Genomic DNA, 14,168 nt, shown 5'->3' on the forward strand with positions numbered 1-14,168 from the left:
ATTATAATTATGGTTAATAAGGTGGTGGTTTAGGTTTTTTTTTAATATTATATTATATTTATATTCAATTAAAAGAATATAATAATTATAATTATTAAATTTAGGTGCCTTACATTAATGAAAATTGTTTATTATTTGAAAGAGTTGCATAAAATGTTACTTTTTCTAGAGCATGGTTTATTATTTTGAAATTGTTGTGTATAATTTATCTTTTGTATACAGTGAAGGAAGAACAATAAAGTAAATTTGGGATATAAGTCACAGTGAAAATCAAAGCTTGCATGAGAGCACAAACTGACATAAGTAAATGAAGGAAGAACAATAAAGTAAATTTGGCATATAAGTCACAATGAAAATAAAGGCTTGCATGAGAGCACAAACTTACCTAAGTCAATGTGTGCACAAATGTAACAAGAGAGCCACTGCCGTGGCGGTAGTCCCTGCCGGGGTCTGCCACAACCACAATGCAAACTCTTAGAATAAGCAAGACATAGAATAATCAAGACATGTAGAAAAGAAGCCTAGAACCAGCAGTTTCAGAACAAGCAAGCTGTTGTTTCACCTTTCTTAACTGTTTGTCGTTGGTGTCATTTGTCGATTGTATAAGCAGAAGAAAAATCGTACTTTAAGGCTTAAGCTTGTCGTGACATTATTATTATACAATAAATATTATGTTCATCAGGCGCATTGCCAAACTTATGGTTTAAACATTATATGATTTATGCTTACTCGCTTTCTCTCATATGATTTAAATATTTAACCCACGAAATAGAGATGGAACCAAATGTTTTTTTAAAAAGTGTAACCATCCGCAGGTCCGTTGTTCCTTGTGTTCTAGTTCTAATAGGGTTGGAAATGCGGAGGTAGAATCAATTAGTTATAGATACAAGCAGTGATTAAGCGATTTCCAACTCAGTTAAGCACATTGATAGCCAACTTAGATTCTAAACATTATGTTAGGAAGTCAAATCTCATAAGCTTGTGTAAAATATAATAATCTTTTAAATAATTGCAATATTTTAGGGAGGTGTAGCTAAAGACAGAGAATCATTGTGCATGACGGAAAACGTGGTTCAAGAAGTGTCGATTCTCGAGTAAGGAAAAATGTATGGCAACCCGAGGAAAAATGTATGACAACCGGGACAGTTCAGAGACGTGGCTAAATACAGAGAATTACAATGCATGACGGAAATGTGGTTGAACAAGTGTTGATTTTCGAGTGAGGAAAAATATATAGAAGGCAGAGGAAAAATGTACGACAATTGCGATAGTTCCTCATTGCAGAATTATCTTCTGGGTGAGATATTTGAGCCAGAAAGAGAGCCGGGACATGCAAAAATAGATTTTTTTGTATGAAAGCGGATGAATAGCATTCAAAGTCTGAACAACACTCATAAACATGTTATAAAGAGATTCAAAGTATGGTTTGGCAGTACAGCAGTTCATATATTTCATAATGGAGAGTGGAAATTGCACAACATGGCAACCCTCACAGATCTTTCCTTGTTTCTTTCTCTTGTTGTTGCTTCGGGTAAAGCTGGGCGTTGCGGTAAATATTTCAAAATTACAAATTAAATTATTTGAAGATTTTAGAAATATAATATTGATTTGATTAGTTTTAATTAGTTTAAAATATATTTGTGAAAGGGAAAAATTATTTCAAATAATAGAAAATTTTAAAATAATTTCTTAACTCCAAATTTCCAAGTGTTATTGAGTAATAAATATCCTGTCAACCTATTATTTAAAAAATTAATATTACTAACTTGTATTTTAATAAAATTCATTGCTGAATTAAATGCATATAAAAAGTTAATATTACTAACTTGTATTTTATAATAAAATTCATTGCTGAATTAAATGCATAATTCAATAGAAACGTTGATTAAAAGCATCTTTGTTAAATCTATTTGTTCCTGCGGCAACTACACTGTTAATATCATTTCATTTTAGGAAAAGTAAAAAACAGCCGATGCCGGACAACACAGATAACATCGTTTCATTTCAAGAAAGGTAAGAATCAGCCCGCTAATGTCTGACCGACCAGTTTGTACAGGATTAAATTCGGAAATTGAAAACACAATAACTTGAGATTAGCTTGTGATAGTGAGATCTTCAATTTAGACATTAGTTAAGATTAAACAATCTAGGATCTGTGAATGTGTTATTTGACCTCAATCAAAAAATTGAGGGCCGATAAAGAAGCTACGCCGGCGAGCCGCAGGCGGTATGTCTTTCCAGGTTTCAATGTAGGGCGAACATTGGCTGCTGGTAGCATTCCAAGTTTTACTGTTCTCTACCGAGCAGTTGTATTTTCCTCGGCCCTCTATCAGCAGAGACTGCAATATCAACCCACAAATTTGCGTTTGTTCGTTGAGTTTCAATCAATCGGGATTTCAAACAGGAGTAGCAGGGAGACAATATATATACTTAAGTTTCCCCAACCCAGACAAAAGGATTGGATGAGAGGCCCACAGCCTATTGGTACGTACTAGTATGCCACAGTCATTGAGGATGATGGTCAGTAATTTTATAATATATACATATTTACTAATTTTGAAAAAATAATAAAGAACTTTTAAATATATACATATATAAATTTTGAACAAATAATAAGGAAAAGTGGTCTTAAGAGAGTTACATTTTTCATTTTTAAACAAACTCAACCCTTTTATTACATTTCTTCGGATGCGCACACAGACCTTGATATTGAAAAAATAAGCACTCACAGACAATAATTTTGAAAAATAAAACTAACATGCGGTCTGACAGAGAAAGGTAGTTTTGAGAAAGGATGGAAGCCTCATGGAGAATCTACGTGAATAAATTTTATTTTATTGAATGAAAATACCAATGCAGAAATCAATCAAAGTTGTTCAATACAAGAGGCCGAAAGTTGTTCAGGTTTGTTTCTTGAAAACTTAAGTACAGACTGAATCAAAATCGTTAAGATTTGTTGGTTGAATTTCAACACTGCTATTTACTCTTACCTGTTCATTTGTCCGGAGACAATGCAAGTTTCTTTAAAGTTTCTCTATTATGGATTTCAGAGAGAAATCACACTGAATCTTTATTGATTCTTCTATAATCTATATTCATTTAGCGAGAAATTTAGAAGAGCTCTGGCGAAATATAGAAAACTACAACCCAAGCAATAATTGTGGTTGTTCAACTACAACCCAAGCAATAATTGTGGTTGTTTGAACTTTGATGTACCTTCATCCCTTCATAACGGACTTGATTATGAAGTTGACGCAATCATTTGCAAAAATTTCCAAATATGCATATGATCCAAAGATGAAATTAAAATATTATTAATTGTGAGCTGTGATGGTTCACCATCCAGATCAAAGTAAATAAATAGACCTACGTTCGTCACCGTGATGTAATGATCATAACTGTTTGCTGAAATTAATTTTGATCTTTTAAATATGTGAAAGTCATGATCAGGTCTAACCTCGAGAGCAGATGAATAAACAAAGAAATCAGACAAACTGTGTTTCATAAAATAAAAACATACAGGCTTACAGTAAGTCGGCCCTCTGGTCCCAGTGGATAAAGAATCCCACTGTCTACCGGTCCACATGCACAGAAATGACCATCATAAACTTTAGTGTTTTCATCATAATAGGAGCAATATCGTACTGGAAATCTTAGTAGGGAGGATAAAGATTCATGGAAAGCCCACCAGGGCGGAAGAATATTATTAAACAGTCACTCTTCTCGTTGGCAGGCTCCAAAGCTACCCGAATACAATGCCATAGGCAGATAAACTTAGACCCTGGTGCTGACTAGAGCCAGATCGGCTAACGGACACTCAGTGTAGTGTAAATATGCCGGTAGAGCTACATACTATACCTATATAAGTAAACAGGGGAGAGAAAAACGAATCCGATATACATGGACACAGATTTCGGAGAAAAACAGAGAAGCGGTTCAACCTTAAGCAACCATAAAATGAATGTTACAGATCATTATGTGCGTCCTTAATCAACCAACCTTAAAACCCAACACAAAATAGATGGAGATTTGAATTTGCAATTCAAATTGCCTGTTCTGGATCAGGTTCTTTAGCCTCGGCGGAGTAACACTAAAAGGAATAAATGACTCCGTTCCTTTCCCACGCTCCCTAATTTACATAAAGAACCCAGTTCTTATCTACGGGAATGGATTTTATATTATTTGGGGATATGAGAATATGCGGTATATTATCGGTTTGACTAAAAAACAGAGCAGTATCTTGAATTTCAAGACATCGAAATCGGCCTTATTTAATCTAATGTCTTTGTTGCCAGTCTCTTTCGAGTCTATCATCAAATAGGAATCACACACTATACTTGATTACAGAGAGGATGCGCGTCACTATACCTAAAAATTATCCATGAGAGCTTTTGCATTTAAAAAAAATCCATTAAGCAAATTGACATATAGATCAACTACGATACAGGCGATTAGGTATTGGGAAGGTACCTTAAGGGAATAATATTCCATAGCAGCAGTGCTCACTCTGCCCTTTCCAGTCGGTCCTCTGCACTCCGTATACTTGCGAGGACGCTGGAAGTAAGAGAGAAATTAACAAACAAAACGCCATTAGCCAAGAAAATAATTAATGAACCATTGAAACAGATTACAAACCATTGAAACAGATTACAATTGAAATCAAAATTACCCCAAAAGATAAGCACATCCCCAGAAGTGTTGGGACGGAGTTGCTAGGTACCTTGCAAATATGAATCAACTCTTTGCACTCAGTGCTCTGCCCAGGAAACAGGAAAGAATAAATAAATAAACGAAGAACTATTATTGCAGAAAATGTAGAAATATTCCATGAATTGTTTAAACCACAAGATCCAGCTGTGCAAATCTAGAATGACTACAACTCTAGGTTGCAAGAAGCATGAGCAGGCCTCCAAAACAACGTAAGTTTGTACAACCCACATTTGTGGGGATCCACAAGAATACAAACATAACCCCACAACCCACAGAGCCAAATTGTTGAAGACATGAAAATGGTGAAAGAGAAGAAATGAAGGGTATAGTGGGGATATTGAACCATACAAATCAATACAGAGGTCAATAGAAGCAACCGTTGAGTTAACTCAAGAAAAACGGTCCTTAGACACACACGCATTCCACAGGTTTCCCCATTTTGGAATCTTGTAACAATCTGTAAATATAACTATAGTGAAAACAGCTGTGGAGATGGCTTTTGTTCCTGCGCCTATCACTTCTTTGCAAGCCCATTGGTAGTGGTTAAATTAAAGCAAGTTAGAACTAGGATAGTGAGATCTTAGCCTATAGGGCAAAGTTGCAAGAATTATTTGAGGTAATTACACAATATGATGGATGGATTCTATGGTCAGAGTGCATAGGAACCTTGGGGTTACTCAGAGAAAGCTTTATATATTGAGTTGGGAATAGAGGTTTTAAAGAGGTTTTCAAGAGTAGCATATCGACTGGAAATGAACCTTAAAGATCCCATTATGCACTCTTAGTTGTAGCAGGTTGTTCTGAACCAGGGCTATTACTATGAAAAACCATCCAAATTTTCTAGTCTTAAACAAATAGAGTATAGTGGGATTTGTCAATTATACTTGAACAATTCTTACAAAGAGCAAACAACAATAACTATCCATATTTTGGCATCAGCGGATAAGAAAAAGAACTGACACCAATTTTTCTCTAAAGAAGTCTCACTATTATAATCTAGATGGAGAAAATGATGTCAAGAAAATTCAAGCTACCCCAGTATTTGAAGATCCAGTGTGGCCTTGTACTGAGATGGTATTTCCATAAGTGATGCAAGGGCAAACTCAGTCTCCTTCCTAGATTGAGCAACATTCTTCGACATAATCTCTGTAAAGTTCACAAACTGCAAAACCAAAAGAAAAATTACAAATTAAGCTGGCAAATTAATGCAAGTACAGAAGTACAAATTACACAACATTTCTCTCCATTTTTTTAAAAAAACATGTCAGATAACCTGGAAGTTGTCAAATGCTCGAGCTGGAATATTATCATCAAACTGCCGCATCATGTCCCAAGGCCCATCTCCCACTCCAACTAAGACAATTGATAGTGGATATTCACTGCAACAAAAGCGATATGTTCAATGTTAAATATTGTGAACTTCCAAATTAAACAATGACACTACACTATTTTATCAATACGATTACCTGGCTTCCACTATTGCATTGACTGTATTCTGTTCTTGTGTACTCAGTTGTCCATTGTCAGTGTCAACACTTCTTGTTACCTACACAAAATTATCAGCCATATTATGATCAAGTGCAGAAAGCTTGTGCCCAAGAGGATTTGAAGATTCTACTTTTTGTCATGATAAAAAAAACAACAAACTGTGCAGCATCAAGGAAGGTTATGATCATGATTCATGATTAAGGAAAACCACACTTAATGCACAAACAACATGAACAACCATGCTCAATATATATATTATAAATAGTGCAGAAATCTTGTACCGAAGAGGAATTGAAGATTGCTAGTTTGTATAGATCCAACCAACGATGAAAATGTAAAACTTTACACAACAACAAAGGCCATAATGACAATTCACAAAAGTTTATGTTTAGAACCAAAACAATACTAATGACCATAAAAAAAAATTGTGCCTAAGAGGACTTGAAGACTCTCATTAAGATTCAAAATAAGGATCAAAACTTTGCTCACTGTACAGATGCAACAACAATGCCTGTAAAACAATAATAACACCCATTGCTCTCAAGGTATGTGGTATAAATAAATCAAGAAATGCTAAATTTTTTGACTAAACAGACAACAGACAAGGCAGTCCATTCATCAAAACTAACAAATCATTTTAATAACCAATCCATATAGAGAAGATTTGCAACCTGTCCATCTGCAATTATCAAGAGAACATGGTACTGCCCACCACTCTGTTCCACAATATGGATTGCTGCTTCAATAATTGGGGCAAAAGATGTTGGCCCTAAATAAGAAAAGAACATACAAGAAATGTATAAGAAAACACAGGACATACGCAACATATACACATATCAAGTAAACCAGTCAGACACTCTTTCCTAGCTTAAGGCTTATAATGCTAAAGGTAATTAATCTTCATATCTTCAGGTGGAATGTCAAAGTTTCATTAACCAACCAGCCAGTCGAAGATGTGGGACTATCTCCCTGTAGCGTCTCAACGCTTCTTCAAATCCATTGCATAACCTATCATCTGGATAGAAACTAAACACATTTTGATCATGTGTCAAAGTTGTGAAAGAAACAACACGTTATTAGCAATAACCATATTGCTGCATATGTTATGAATTCATGTTAACCAACATAAGAAAAATAAATTGAGCCAAATTCAAACAAGATTTTCAATCAAAATAGAGATCAAAACTTGCCATCCCCAAAACCAAAACAAGGGATCAAGTTGTCTTCGTCAAATACAGATAAGGTCCTCCCAATTATCGAAATCGCTTGTTCATAAGGGTTTGGAGTGTCTCCAATGTGGTGCAAGCTTCGGCGATTAAAAGACCTTGCACCTAAAATCCATAACAAAATGTTGAAGTGGTGACTTTAATTTGATTTGGATTGAAAAGTAAAAAGCCTGCAGAATTATCAACTTAAACTAAAAAACTGATTGAAGTTGTATTCAATATATATGAGCTGCCTACAGAAACACACTAACAGTTCTTGAGCAAATAAACATAGCGGGCCACATTTAGATAGAGGCAGATTGGCTATTTTAAAATTTTAACTTGCATGAAAATTATGACATTAAAAACTTCAGGATCATGGATAATAGAACTTACCTGTCCACTCATTGCTCTTAGTGAAGTCAATCCCTATAATCAAATTGGAAGATTCGAGGCCAGCTTGTGCAAGAGCTGCAGTCACCTACAAAAAAGATAAAAATAGAAACAAATCAGAGAATTCTCCCCATAGCGCTTATAACCATAACTTATCAAGCCAATTCACACTGAAATACATGCGATAATACAAGCTAATTACTCAAATATCATAATCAGGGACATCGAAACCCATGCAAAGCCAGTTCTTTAGAGCATTACAATCTGACTAAACCTTTGACCAAAATTGTTGCGTTGTTTGTTGACCTAAATAAATTACTTAATTGTCTTGAATTAATACTACTGAATATGATCTCAACAATGAGCATTATTTTTCAGTTCAAATTAAGTATTCCACTGGATTTAAATGTTTACTAAGCTTTAAGAAATATGAAAAGCGGTGAAACGAATAAGTTATATAATCTAAGGCACATATCTGATTAATAATAAGAAAAAACCATATGACTTCAAATCCATCACAAAGAAATGACAACAACCCATCCTGAAAATGCATAGTAAACCCTTAATTTTTAACATGTATGGCATCCAAAAACCAAAGTGCAAAGTAGTAAACACTTAATTTTTAACAACATATATGGTATGCAAAAACCGAGGAGAGTAAGAATACCTCATCAAGTGAATTGTAATTGTCAGCGATTCGGGAGTATCTCCTTTGCAACTTCTGTTTAGTCGCTGGTTGTGCTGGTTGTGCATAAGTTTCCGATGGAACTGCTGGTGAAGGACCATAGGATGAAGAATCCCATGCTGGTGAAGGGCCATACGAAGAAGAAATGTAACGCCTCGGGCGAATACTTTTTGAATGTCTGCCTCCCATTGCCTAGATTTTGAGTTTTTGCAAGGTTTCGCAGGTATGGCACATAATATTCTCCACAAACTCTAATGAATTGAAGATAAACTTGCCTCAGAAAACATAAACAGAATCCCAGGAAATTGGATCTGAAAAATGGCAACATTATAAAAGGATTACCAACATAATAAATTAGAATATTGACATTAAAATTGCAACATAAAGAAAACGGTTCCTGGAGAAACAGTTTTTAGACATGTTCATTAACCAAATTAAATACAACTTATTTGAAACTTTTTGATCTTGTGAAGAAAAAATATCTTTAAGACTTGCCAAGCTAAACATTGTAGCTTTTAAACATATATATATATAATAAGAAGTGGATCAAGCTTCCGAAGTAAAGGACAAAAGTTTGTTGCAAAACCCGGCCTTGCTACTAAAAACAAATTGATAACAGAAAATCCCACCATTTCTCGCCGATCTCATACCAATGAAAAAGAAACAAAATTAGGAAAACAAAATGCGGTGATATATACCAGGTTGTAAGTACAACTCAGCACATTTATAGATAACATGCAAATCCCATTAACACTCGATGCAAGAGGCCTCGTGCGTTCAGGATGATGTTTTGTAACAAATCCTCGGATTTCCGATATTTAAAAATACACAGAAGGCAAATCCGCTCAAAACAGAAGCACAGAACCCTGCTCAAGATTGAAAATTCCACCGAGGCAACTTTTGAGAGCCTACCTTCTAGAATATTACGCTCTGAAGGCAACGGAAGAGAACTTTCTCCGTCCAAACCCTTCCACTGATATACAAAGTAAGCGGAGTTGCAGTGAAGCTCCTGTTATGATTCCCGGTTCAATGCCTTAGAAAGTCTCTTTCAAAATCGAGAATCCACGCTATAATGCAATTTACATCAGATATACACTTCACAAAGGGCTAAGACAGCAGGAGCTCGGAAACAACATAAAATAATCCCTCGCCGAAAACGTTTACCATCTTGAAAAATTCAGGAAACTTACAATGAACTTCAAATTTGACAGCATGGAGGGCATGGAAGACCCACAAACAACATTTTTTTTCGCAAACTTTACAATTTTATCATATGTATATAATTTCATTCAGACTTTAAAAACAGAAAACAAGAAAGTCCGATCAGCACTATTTTGAATAAGACCAGTTCGGAAAAGTTTAAAAGCTCACAAAAGAATGACTCCTCGCTCTAACACAGTAAATTTTTCGCAATTCCTTTAAATATCAACGGTTCCTTTCCTTGCGATGTAAACTGGAACTTTCCTCTACAACTAAAATAACAAGATAATATAGCGAGTTTTTTGCGTGTAAAACTAAGTTTCCTCAATCTGAAGCCGAAGAGTTGATTTATTCAACCAAATTTACCTAAAGCCGGCACATATGAAGCTTCCTAAAGCCAAGTGCGCTCACGGAACAGATCGAAACAACCCGGAAAGTGGCTGGGACCAAGATAGTCGCAGAAGCGGGAATTCTTCCAAGTTACAGTTAAATATTGCGGTCATTTACTTAATTTCTCGGGCAGATCCTGGAAATGGAGATGAGGGAAAGTGGGAAGGAAGGAAACTCATTTCGAGCATGAAGTTTTGATTGAAGACGGTGGAAACTAGAGATAAGCAATGGAAATTGTGTCGATCAATTTGGCTCACAGAATCACCTTTCCTTCAGAAATTAGGATGGTACCTTAATGTGGTAGCGAGCTACTTGAGAGGTGGCAGACGGTGGCAGACAGTGGTAGCCAGCTGCGTGAGAGGTGGCAGCTATATAATAAACTTTGCATGCACCTAAGTTTCATGTTTGTCACCATAATTTTCCAGACTTTGAATAAAATACAAATTGGAAATGGTATATAAAATGACATGGTATATAAAATGACAGAACTTTGGTTAAAATAGTATTGCCACAATTTTCTTGCATCGGGCCACGTGAAGCCTGCAATAAGAGGTACAATGCGCTTTCAGAGTTAAAACTTTGGATAAAATTTAAGTGAACAAAATTGCTACGATTAAACTTTGGTTAAAACACAAGAAAACATGAAAAAAAACGGTCAACGGATGGATTAATAGGCGGTCAAACGTTCGATCGAACGCTATAGTCCGGGCAGGGACTAATAAGGGATGAATTGAATGCATGTAATCAATCATGTAAGTTGAAATGTAATAAGCAATCTAACTAAATGTAAACTGATATATAACTAAACATATACCAAAATATAATAAGTTATCTAAACATAATGTAAGCTGAAATGTAACTATATTAAACCTTAAAACTCAAATATGATATGCCAAAAAGTAATAAGTTAAAACTAAATGTAATGTGACAAATTATATTAAACCTTAAATATTAAATGTAATAAGCACAAATTTAATATAAGTTTCTAAAATTAGAAATTAGAAACTAGTCATTGATATTAATAATTATAATCTGACTTTTTAAGTTTAGGTTTAATATTAGGTTTTGGTTTATACCTAATATAATTTTTTAGGTTTAATATTATGTTTTATAATATGTATAAAGTTTAAGTTTATAATATTAGGTTTATATACAATATAATATAATGTTTTATACTACAAATAAAATGTATTGAATTTAATGTGCTAAAATAAAAAATTAACATACTAATATTAATAATTATAACCTAACACTTTAGATTTAGGTTTAATATTAGATTTATGTTTAATAATTATAATATAATATAAGTTCCAAGGGACAACTCAATTGGTTGAGTTTTTGTTGCTAAGTACCTTGCCAATTGGGAGGTCACGGGGTTGAATCTCTTCGACACTTTTGGGGTTAGGCCCGACCAGATAAGCCAACACGTAGATACCGTCGAGTGGATCTACCCAGATTTTTACTCGTGGATGTAGCAACTACTCAGTGACCATGAACCACAATTAAAAAAAATAATTATAATATAATATATTTTTAAATTAGTTATAGAATATTATAGTTTTAGATTTAATATTAGGTTTTATACATTTCTAAGTTTATATCGTTAAGTTTATATATAATATAATGTTTTTGAGATTTAGAGGTTTAATGTTTTAGGTTTAATATAAGATACTATAATATATTGTTTTTTAAAGATCTATAACAAATTTTTATATTGATTTATAATATAAATTTTTTATATTGATCTATAATATAACTTTACACCCATATAACTTTTTGATATAAATTTGTAATATAGGTTTAATGTTTTTAAGTTTAATATAAAATACTATAATATACTTTTTTATCACATTCAACAAAGGGTGTGCCTCTCCTCCATAAAACAAGACCGATATTGATAAAGTGGGACATGGAATACCACAGTGTGTTTGTCATTTCAAAGATCAAAGTTTTTGTACGGTTAGAAATTTTAAATTGGATAGATTTAATATTTAGAAGATAATTTTTTTTGGAGATATCACATAGGAAAAAAACTTGGAGCCTATGTTTCGAACTCTCTACTGTGGTTCATCATCAAGGTAAAGGTGGAGTATCTGATCTAACATTAACAATATATATAGGTGGAGATAGAAAACAAGGAAAAACAAATTGATCCCTTGGAAAGTCAAAAAATCAAAATTAAATTAAAATTAAATTTTTTTGAGAAGCTATAAAGTCAAAGTAAATTGAAAATGAAATTAATAACTATAAATGTTCAAAAACATCCTTATAAATTTAAATAAAATTGGAAAGTAAAGAATATATAAAAAAAAAAAATTAAAAATGAAACACTAAAATATGGAGAAAATAAAGGAAGTCAAAAACAGAATTAATGAGTAATACAAATATAGCAATATCTAACAGTTCTAAAAAAAATAAGAAATATACAATTTCCAGCAACATCTACCAATCAGATATATATATATACCAAATAAAGCAACTTCAACAATCTAAAAAACTAATAGAAAATCAAAGGAAACTAATTATAATAATATTTCAAGGATCATGATGACCCTAAAGATATGAAAGGTGTTTACTTAGTCCTTTGCTCATGTGGAACACCCTAACCCTATAGTGGAGAAACACAAAGGAAACTAATTATAACAAGGGAGTCACTGCCGTGGCAGTAGTCCCTACCGGGGTCTGCCACAACAACAATACAAACGCTCGAGAAGAGCTAGATTGCTAAAGACCTCTTGAACATGAAAATCATTTCGCAGAGTTTATAAAAACACAACTCTATGTAGTTGTTTGCAAGGGATGACGAACACCCGGATATTTATATCTCGGATGGATATTAAAAGGGGTTCAAGACTGTCAAGGAGGCCATGACTGCTTAGGTACAAAAGGTGTACTTCGCGTTAGCCTAGGCTTCTTTGTATCCAATTTTATACTAGGAATTATTTGGCTTGTGAACACCTTAGATTCTAGATTCTAGTAATGATTCTTGATTAAGTTAAACAGAGCATGACTGTTAATTTACTAGACCTTCATTGAATAATTGAAAACTTTTGCCTTTAGGCCCATAAAGTCTAAAAATATAACATGCAGAAATACAGAACCCACCTTGTTTCTGAAAACTAAAAAACATAAAAATAAATAAAGAAATATCGTTGAGGCTAGATAACATGCCTCTCAATTACCCCTCAGTAAATAGAATGTGACAATGGCCATCAACTGTTTGGCTTCTTTATGGTCTGCTATTTATTCTTTACAAATAATAAATTAGTAAACACAAAGAACAAACCCTCTAATATTATGAGCAGACAATTATGATGCTAAGTAGGAATTGTCGTTATGCATGCGTCAATTTAATCATAAAACAAATAGTTTGGTTTTAAAACTAAGCGGGAAAATCCTCTCAGGCGATAAGGCCAAATTCCATAAGAACATCGACAAACTTATTGCAGAGCCAAGAAAAGAACTATTGAGTACATACAGAAAATGATATAGAGAAGGCAATGTTGTAAAAAACTCCTTTTAAAAACATGTCGAAACAATAGTGAACGTTGTATTAAAAAAAATCAAAGGAGCTGCCATATACATATAAACTTTACAGTCAATATAGAAGTAAAATGGTCGAAAAACCTCTTGGATAATAAGTATACATGTCAACTGTCTAGATATTCAACTATAAACTGAGAATAACAGAGGTTTTACATAACTGAGTGTAAAGAAACCCCTTCGAGACGCAAGCCAATACTATCAATCGACTTGAAGCGTCATAGGTCCTGACATAAAACAACAATAAGATATCATGGAAATTTGCAAGTCTGAACAACCCTCGAATAAGTTATTAAACTCTAAATTGCTGGGACTACTGAAAACAGGTCGAAAGTAGCACCTGGAGGAAACAAGCACTTTGTATAAGCATGAGAGGCCCTCGAGAAGATTAGAAAACTCGCCCAAGAACCAGTCAGGAAATTTACCTGCAGAAAAATATTCACCACACTGGTGGAATCAATTAGTTTGTTCTAGGCATGCAACTAAAAAAAACATTTGCTAGAGTTAATTTTGTAAACAAAAAGCCCCGCTTACTTATGTCAGACCTCCCGTCA

General features: G+C 33.9%; 1 protein-coding gene across 1 annotated transcript; it reads right to left on the reverse strand.

The window, feature by feature from the left end:
- Nucleotides 1-4,993: 4,993 nt before the first annotated feature.
- On the reverse strand, nucleotides 4,994-10,201 carry LOC149237677 (E3 ubiquitin-protein ligase RGLG5-like). The gene is made up of 9 exons (XM_089372741.1): nucleotides 10,048-10,201; nucleotides 8,464-8,792; nucleotides 7,800-7,884; nucleotides 7,389-7,529; nucleotides 7,139-7,252; nucleotides 6,870-6,967; nucleotides 6,177-6,256; nucleotides 5,984-6,089; nucleotides 4,994-5,872 (listed from the first exon to the last, which is right to left on the reverse strand). The coding sequence occupies exons 2-9, from the start codon at nucleotides 8,668-8,670 to the stop codon at nucleotides 5,741-5,743; spliced, it is 963 nt and encodes a 320-aa protein (XP_089228867.1). The 5' UTR covers nucleotides 8,671-8,792; nucleotides 10,048-10,201; the 3' UTR covers nucleotides 4,994-5,740.
- Nucleotides 10,202-14,168: the final 3,967 nt, after the last annotated feature.

This window comes from Pinus tabuliformis, chromosome 8 (assembly GCF_031772625.1).
Source record: "Pinus tabuliformis cultivar Carrire ecotype Pingquan chromosome 8, CPIR1, whole genome shotgun sequence".
Lineage (NCBI taxonomy): Eukaryota > Viridiplantae > Streptophyta > Pinopsida > Pinales > Pinaceae > Pinus > Pinus tabuliformis.